The 8,988-nt window shown below is 44.1% G+C and overlaps 1 protein-coding gene across 6 annotated transcripts in view; it reads right to left on the bottom strand.

The window, feature by feature from the left end:
- Positions 1–731: 731 nt before the first annotated feature.
- The window catches only part of LOC122550483 (basic helix-loop-helix domain-containing protein USF3), a 57,265-nt gene continuing 49,008 nt past the window's right edge, over positions 732–8,988 (bottom strand). For all 6 annotated transcript variants that reach the window (XM_043691257.1, XM_043691259.1, XM_043691261.1 and 3 more), the window contains one exon: positions 732–8,420. In XM_043691257.1, coding sequence (XP_043547192.1) covers positions 1,708–8,420 — 6,713 coding nt within the window. In that variant the 3' untranslated portion in view covers positions 732–1,707. The remainder of the gene's footprint in view (positions 8,421–8,988) is intronic.

Here is an 8,988-nt window from a genome sequence, read left to right as displayed (position 1 = left end):
ACTTTCAGCTTCCTCGGCATTTGTATTTCACGGCGAATTTCTTGACACGTCGCAGTGCTGATGAACATAACCGTTTGCTTTTAAAACAACCCAATGAGTCATTCCCAGGTCAGTGGGAGATCAGAGACCATCACGTTAACCTGAACTTCAGACGAGCACTATTTAACACAAAGGACTAATTCTTTTGCCCGGCCCAAACCAGAGATCCTCATGGACTAATCCAATGGAATTGTTAATTATGATTCACAATAGCGGCAGGCATACAGTACAATGAGGGCGAAGAATGTCTCAAATTTATTCTAATTGGAATTATTGTCATCCTTTATCGGGATTACAATCTACTCCAGTGGAGATTCCAATCTATAGCCCCAAGTAAAAGGAGAAGATGTTAGTTTATTGCAAGATTCAGTCCTCTGCTCATGCCTCTGAGATACACAAGGTACTATAAACTGTTCAAAAATATAAATGCATTAGTGGCCATCTGCAAAGGGTAAATCCTGACCCCTACTGGAAATGCAGAGTGTAATCTATTTATATTAATCGGTGAGCAGTCATACAGATCGAAACGGGCTGGTGATTACCGAAGTGTATAGTTAGATGCAATTGTGAAAGCCCGTTATTTCTAACTTTAACCTTCTCCAAGATAAATTTCAGGCAGGTTCATGTGGAGCGGGTTGATAATCGCTTCTCATTAAAACACCATGCAATAACTCAAATTGAAATACAGTACATTTATATGGAAATTAACTAGAACTTTTATTTAAATATCTTGTACAACACTCAAATTATTCAGCACCTCATCCACAAAATAAATTCTGTATTAAAATGTTTCCCCTCTGTCTACCCTTCACCTTGAGTTAATGGCAGCCTGACTTGTCTGAAGAATTTTAAATACGAGTGGGTGGGGGGAGGAATCGATTGTCTAATTAAGTAAACTTACTCAGGCAAATTTGATTTAATGGGCATAATTCATGAAGAGATTTATCCTAATCGAGAAACTGATTGTACTTCCACGAGTTTTATAATAGCATGACATATGTTTGGGACATTATGAAAAAGCCAAAAGCTTGTGTTAAAACTCACTCTTCTTACACAGGCAGAGCAGCAAGGTAAGCTGCTAGTCACAAACTGTAATAGTACTCTGTGCTCAAAATAATGTTTAAACATCAGACCCAACAAATACCTGCTGCCATGATGGTGCACTAATCATTTTCCCACCTATTTACAAATTAATGCTTATTCAGTCCTATGAATGCCTTGAACCATTAATATATTGCAAACCTATACTAATACAATATATACAAGACACATTATGCTGCCTGCAGGTTCCGAAAATTGTCCTTATGAACAGCACTTTGTGTGGCACACAAATATGTTTTGTATCAGTAACAGTAGGTGACCACTCGATTATAGCTGTATTCATCTTCCTCCTGTCCAATTCACTCACCTCAAAGGCCCCACTGAGATATGTCTGCAAATGATAGCAAACAAAGTATCTTGCATATGTCAACATAGTGTATGTTTAAGGAGACAAAACTAAAGATTGTGGTGATGCTGGGTCTGGCAGGAGGAAGGGTAGTGATCATTTTTGGACTTCACAGGTGGACAACTAATACCCACAAACAGATTGTAATCCACCTGACCACTCAATAAAACACGTGCAACTATAACAGTCCCACAAAAATAAAGATTAAGCAGCATCCAATCCTACACAGCAGAGCTACCATCGTGGCCCAGTATGTGACTTATATTGTGAGCAGATCGGTTCGAGTGTTGTTTAGAGACATCTGAAAGAGCTGGGTTGGTTAAAGGCAACAAAGGTGACATGGGCATGGCTGTACTATCTGGGGCAAGGGGAGCAGCAGCAATTTCAGGGAAGAGAGTGGTGAGGTTGAAGTTGGAGAGGTGTGGGGTGATGCTAGAAGTGTTGGCCATAGGTCTGGCTGGGATTTCAGGGAGAAGGGGAAAGTTTGGTTGCGGGAAGCCAACTGGCCGAGGGGGAGAGAGAATGGACCCAAACGGGTTGTTAAGTCCCCCAGTGTTGGCTTTCTCCGTGCTTGGACTGCTGAAGATCTGATTGGAAAAGTAGGGGATGGAGAGGTCATTGGAAAGGTTGGGATGAGCTGGAGAGTATGGAGGGTAAAATGAGGACAGAGGATTCTGTGGTTCAACTGGTATGAGAGCCGGGGTACGATTTGCACCCGGCTGGGTTACCGGAGGAATGAATGATGGGTTTGCATTAATTGGAGGGTTTATGCTACTTTCTGGGATGAAGGGGAATCCAAAGTTCTGAGATAGCGAGTGCTGGTCAGGAGTTAAATTATCGTTTGGTAATTGCTGCCCATCAGTCATAAAACGCACAATGCTTCCTGTCCGAGCCCCCACTGGCTGCTGACGACCAAGGATCATGCTGCCACTGGACGCTAGGGGCAACTGAAGTCCATGCTCAAAAACATTCCCACTTCTGTGGTTCCCAGAGCGAGATCGATCAGTCTGCCGCATCTTGGAAGCTGAACCCTCCTGGGCTGGGTGGCGTACACGCTGGGTAACCCCTGAGGAATTGGGTTGCTGAATTGAGTGCCCTTGTTCATTCCCACCGTGGGAAACTGTAGCGTGAGACATCACTGGTCTAACCGCTCCGTGCACATTGGGAGAGACCTGTGAATTTGGGTGACACTTACTTCCTTGACTTTCGTTCATTCTGAGGGAGTTCTTCTGAGCTGACACATTTGGACTAGTGTTCCGGCCCTGACTGTCTGCCACAGAGGAAGGATTTGAATAGGAGATGCTTAAAGAGCTGTTTCTAGAACTGTGTGCACCTAAAGTCATGTCACAGCTTTCACGATTCTGCAGCTCACCATCCCTTCTGATGTGAACTCCTTCTCTTGCAGATGGGCAACTGTATTCAATAGTGGCTGGAGGGAGACACTGTGTGTTCCTTGGGTGTTCTGACACTGACCTTTGGCTTGGACCTATTTGCTCATTGAGTGGAGGAGCTAGTAGACTTTGCATGAAGCTCTGATGGCAGGAACCTTCATTCTCTCTTAAAGAAACTCCACTTCCTGATGAGATCCCTTGCATTGGCAAATAAGGCAACCTGGCTTGCCTCTCAGTCACTGTACCCTGACCCAGCTTGAAGCCATGTGATTGCATTCCTCTGTGTGCTGGCATACTATTAACCATCTCATTACCCCTTGACGACTGCACCTCAAAAGTGCCAACACCTTGAGTTGTCACATTCACTTTAAAAGGAGGACAGTCAGGAAGGCTTTGAACTTCAGAATTTATGCAATGGTCCAGAGACAACTTAGTGTGCAAGCTGTGAACAGGCAGGTTTTTGTTTATTGATAAATCAAGATAGGTTCGCATTTCAGACTGCTCCAGATTATTTCGAGGGCTCTGCACTGCCATTCCCATTCGGGATTCTGCATTTGAAGGTACTTTTCTGATCAAAGCCTCTGCAGAATAACTAGAAATTCTGTTCCTCTCCTGTCTGTGAGAAGTAAACTGCATTTCTGAAGGTCGTGACACGGCGTTGGATTTAGAAGCCATCTGCTGATCCAATGACCTTGAGCTTAACAACCTCTGGATGCGAGACTGCCCAGCTTGTTCTGAAGGGGTCACGGACCCCTGAGGCCCACTTCTCGCATTATCCTGCTGCTGGTGCATGAGATCCTGGCTGTGGAGGTTCTGATTATGACTGCTGTGATGGTTTCTGTTAGTCACAGAATTGTCACACCTTTTATCTTGTTGTGAATTTCCAAAGTGTGGATGTGGCATTTGCTGAAGTTGTTGCTGATGGTGGTGGTGCGGATGGTGATGATGGTGATTCCCTTTCTGGCGTCCTTGACTACTGCCACTTGGATGTTGCTTTTGCTGTATTGATAGTTGAGGAGCTTGACTCGCTCGCATGACCCCTCGTTTCTTCTGCATTTGGATTTCTTGCTGTGCAGTGCGGGGCTGCTGGGCACCGTGAGTATGGGGCTGGATTGAGCTCTCATTGTGTGGAAGCTGATGCTGGAGGTGGTATAAATTCCTTTCTCGTATCTGTCCCTGATGGTGTTTGTAATACATGTGACCATGGTGGACATTCAGGCCAGTCTGCGAGGAGACCGTCTGCTGGGATACCACATGCTGCTGCAGCTGTTGTCCTTGTCCCTCCTGGATTCGCGGCTGTACATTGCAATGAGCTTCTGTTGGCCTTAAAGTTTCAGTCGCATTTGAAGTTGGGAAGTTAGTTGGTGGGAACAAAGGGCTAAGACTATCTGCGTGTCCTGGATTACTACTTGAGACTAATAAACTTGAAGAATTTGTTGGCAACTGACTGATAAATGTTTGACCACATTCGGAAATACGTTGTTCTGGAACTGTACTTACTGTGGACTTTCCTTCAAGTTTCATGGCTGCATTCTGGCATTGTTTTTGTCTCTTTGCTGTTGAGATCAAGTGGTCATCTGGCCCAGTCCGCTTTGTTGCATCTTTTCGACTCTCATTGTTTTGCTTCAAATGTGGCTCCAAAACAAGAGAAGAGTGCGAGTTACCTTTCACAGAATCTAGCTGCTCGTGAGAATATTCTGCTAACAGGGTGGGTTGGGAAGACTGTTCAGTATATGTAGTGGCTTCACTACAAAGGTCAGCTGGAGCACAGACTGGAAGCTGCTCTGCAAGTAGGGTTTCACCTGATGAGCAGACATGCATTTGATTAGCTTCACTGTGACAGGCATGGTTAATAACACTCAGGTTAGCAGAGCCAGAAGATTTGCAAATCAGTGGCATATTTGAGATTTCTTTTACAACAGAACTTGAAGTCTTAGTAATGGGCATTCCTTTTGAGTTAGTATCCACTGGCAGTGATTGCTGTACTTGACCTTCAGCTGCACTAGCCTCTGTCAAGTTTGGACTATTCTCTTTAACACTCAGGCTTTTAACAGATTGTTGACTTGCACACACTTCTTTATCTGCAAAGGGAATTTTCTGAGCTTTGGCCTGAACATCACATACAGTAACGTCTGAAGTCAAATTTTTGCCTGGACTTCCATGTTCGAAGATTGCTCTAGCAGCAAGGGCGACAATGTCATTTGGCTCAGATAAGCTGTAGTTATTAAAGGTGTTGGACATTGTACTGATGCAAGATGCATCCTCTCGGGTGGTGTCTGGCAGCATAGAGGCAACAGAAAAGCCACGGCTACTGCCCGAGCTGGTGGACATGGGTGACTCAGTCTGGCGGTGCGAAACTAAGGAACCTCCCATACTCTCTTGATCAGGGTTGCACAGCTGCTGCTGCACACCACTTTCAATCTCTGTGCTTACCAACAATATGTCTTTATGGGGTTCGTCCTTTTCATAAAACGACATGCCGGCTGAGGTCTCTCTAGAACTGTCAACACATAGCTCACTGTCAGCACAGGAATCTTTCACAAAAGAGAGCAAGGAGCTTTTCTCATTTGATGATGTTTTTTCTCCATGTGTCATTCCATGAATCATGTTACTGCTGACTTGATTACTAACTTCTTTAGTTGTTGCAAACTTGCTCATTTCTAATCGCCCTTTGTGCCAGTCTTGGCTCTTTTCTTTGTCACACCCGCTGCACTGCTGCTGTGCAGCTGCAAGAGATTCTAACTGTGCAGAAACACCAGTAATCCCAGATGTGCGACAAACATTTGCTACAGCAGTTTGCAAATCCACCAAGTCACTGCCTTTGTCTATTGAAAATGCTCTTGATGCTTGAAGAGCTGCATTTGAACTGAACAGTGATGACGTTGGAACTGATGTTGATACATCTGTGATTACACATGGAGAGGATGGTACACATGAAACATTCTTTACCAAATCACCTCGAGATGAAGAAGATGGTAATGATACAACTAATGTTGATGCAGCTGAAATTTCTGACAGTATGTCAGGCTGTTCTTGAGAGAATGATTCAGCCACTGCTGGTTCTGTTAAATGTGGTGGGTGTACATGTTGAGACAGGCTGGCCGCTGGCTGCTGGGTGTCCACTGCTTCCTGTGAAGGGACAGAAATGGCCGCTGTAGCTACCACTAATGTTGGAATCTGAGACAGTGATGATTGTTGGGATATTAAACCTTGTGATGATGAAATTTGATCATCGCTGGTTAGTGAATTCAATGAAATATCTTTAATGAATTTGTTATTTTGAATGCAATTGGCAGCCACCTTTGATTTGCTCCCAGTACATGTGGTCTTCCTTGCGGCTCCTTGTTTTGTAGAGAGGGGTTTCTTTTGCAGCTTTTTAGTTTTACAGCTAGAGGGTGGTCCAAGAGGGGAGGTTTTGGAGCATGAACTGCTTGTGTGCCACAATGATGCCCTCGAAATATCTGTGCTTGTGTTGGCCATCATGGTGTCAGATGCAGAGGTGTTGCCACTAATAACCTGGCCTTTGCCAGGAGCTGAAGAACTGGGTGACTGGTCATTACTCAGTTGTAAGCCCCCTTGCTCTGCCATCTGTGAGATACTTTGGCTGAGGTTTGTCAATGCGCCAAAAGTGTTTAGAGCCACATTGGTATTTGGATCGGCACTGGTTGTTGGCTGAATGATTTGCATAGTGTTCTGGCTGGACACCCCTGACTGCTTTAGTGGCTGCAGAGCAAATAACTGACCATTGACAGAGATAGTCTGCTGCTGGCCTGATCCCACGGTAGTGCAGGGCTGAGAGCTCGTGGAAGCAGATGAAGATACAGGCCGTGGCAATATGTGAACAAGGTGCTTCCCTCCCACTGTCTGAATATTAGGAGTGTTCTGTGCATTCCCGTTGCTGCATATCAATTGACTGGAGTCAAGGGTTGGTAACCTATTACTCGTTTGAGCTGGGACTACAGATACAGCATTTTGATTGGCTGCTTGTATAATAACAATTTGCTGACCTGGTGCCTGACTGTTGAGGGCACCTCTCACTACAGCAGGTGAGGTGGGATTAGCTGGTTGAAGGATGATCAGATTCGGATTATTGGGAGTGGAAGAGACAGATGTCCCTGCAGGGCGGGTCATCTGAATTACTTGCAAGGGAGGAAGCAATGAGACCATTTTGGCAGCTGACTGGACTGGAATTTGTGGCTGCGCTAGAACTGACTGCAAGGGTAGAGGTTGTAGGGGAGGCTGCATAGTGACTGCCACCTGCTGCTTGAGTTGCTTGCATGTGGAAGAGAGTGAAACCCCCTCATACGCTGTTGTACCTGAAGGAACTATAGTGACATTATTAAACAGTTGGCCACTTTCTGAAATGGAGAATGTACTTCGGGAGCTCGGATTTTCATTTACTGGCACTGGCAACATACTACAGCACCCCTGACTGACAGGATGCACAGTATTGCCTGCTAACTGTAATGTAGTCCATGTTGTTTGTGTATTTCCTGCAGAACTCATGCGTGAAAACGTACTAACACTATTTGAGTCTGAAATGCCAGTATATGTACAGGCTGGGTAACAGACAGTCCATGAGCTGGCCATTGCACAACAAGACATCATACCTACATTAGACACTGTCCTCAGTTTGAATGATGGTGATGTAACGACAAGACCACCAACTGACACTGGAGCATTTTGGCAAACATGTGATGCCAACATTTTTTGAGAATATTCAGTAACAGGAAACTTTGTTGATATCATCTCATGTCTCTGGCTACTCACAGACGATGATGCCAAAAATGACTGTGGTGTCATCCCACTGGGGTTCTCCACCCCTGCACATGGCATACCAATCTGCTGAGAGTGCAATGGCAAGGCAAAGCAAGTATTAGTAGTAACATTGAGAACACTCTGTGTAGGATGGCTGTTGGCAGTTTCCAAGGTATTCGGCACAAAATTGCCTGTAGAATGTTCCAGTTCAATTTGTGCAGAAGTGTTCACACAACAAGCTAAAGTGGTTGATGCACAGTTGCGAAGGGCGGACTGAAGAACTTCCTGTCCAGAGCTGTTACTAGAAACATTCAGCACACTCGGTACAGTGCTGCTACTGGAGGTGGTGTTACACTGAACAGTGTTCAGACAAGGCCTGGTTGTAGGAAGACATTCAGGAACTTCCTGCTGTGCAACCAATGTCGGAAGTCGAGCGCCATTTGTTAAAGGACAAATATCAGGCATTGCCATAGGCTCCATTATATCAAGACATGTTTCTGGTGTACTATTGTTCACAGAGGTCAGAGCCTGTTCTGGCGAACTCTGTACCGCAGCCTGCTGGCAATTTCCATTTAACTGGTTTCCATTTGTGTAGACTAATATATCATCCTGCATTTGGTTGGAAGAAATAACCATTGTAACTTTTGTACTTTTGAATTTCCTCTTCCAATGAATGGTAGGGTCATCGTGCAAGCAGATGTCATTGGCTTTCAGTAACTCTGCAAAACGGTCATTTTCCTTTTGTAGCTCATTCAACTGCTTCCGAAGCCTTACAATTTCTTCAGCTGCAAAAGGAACACAAATTTAATCTGAAGTTAATCAGGACTCAATTAATCATAGTCTCAGTATCTGATGTTATTTAAAATAAGAAACAATTTTGACCTTTCTTTGAAACTGCTCTATTTCTCAAAAACAAATCATTTTCTATTTCTGAAGGATGTGGCATAGCCCATGCCTTAGGTTATGACAAAAACCTCTCTAACTAACATTCTTTCAAGATGTTAAGTGTCAACCTTCCTAATACTTAATCATTCTGAAATTCACAATACATTGTTTCATGAGTTGCCCTTACAACACAGCAAAAATGGCATTACGCCTGTCACTGAAAGAATTACCCTTCTTCATGAAACAGCTTACATATGTTTGTCATTCTGACAAGAATGATGTTCTCCAGCTTATGCATAGTCACATTCCTACAACTTTGATGGGTTACGTAAACTGTACTTTCATTATGTATTTTAAATTTATGGTGAAGTAAGATGAAGGTTACTGCTTTTCAACTTAATGCTGATATAAACATGCATACAAACAGAATGTCCTCCTATTCCAGCATTTCATTTGAAACAAAAATGT

The sequence above is a fragment of the Chiloscyllium plagiosum genome, chromosome 6 (genome assembly GCF_004010195.1).
Source record: "Chiloscyllium plagiosum isolate BGI_BamShark_2017 chromosome 6, ASM401019v2, whole genome shotgun sequence".
In the NCBI taxonomy this organism is placed as follows: domain Eukaryota; kingdom Metazoa; phylum Chordata; class Chondrichthyes; order Orectolobiformes; family Hemiscylliidae; genus Chiloscyllium; species Chiloscyllium plagiosum.
This window is presented reverse-complemented; position numbering and strand designations above follow the sequence as displayed.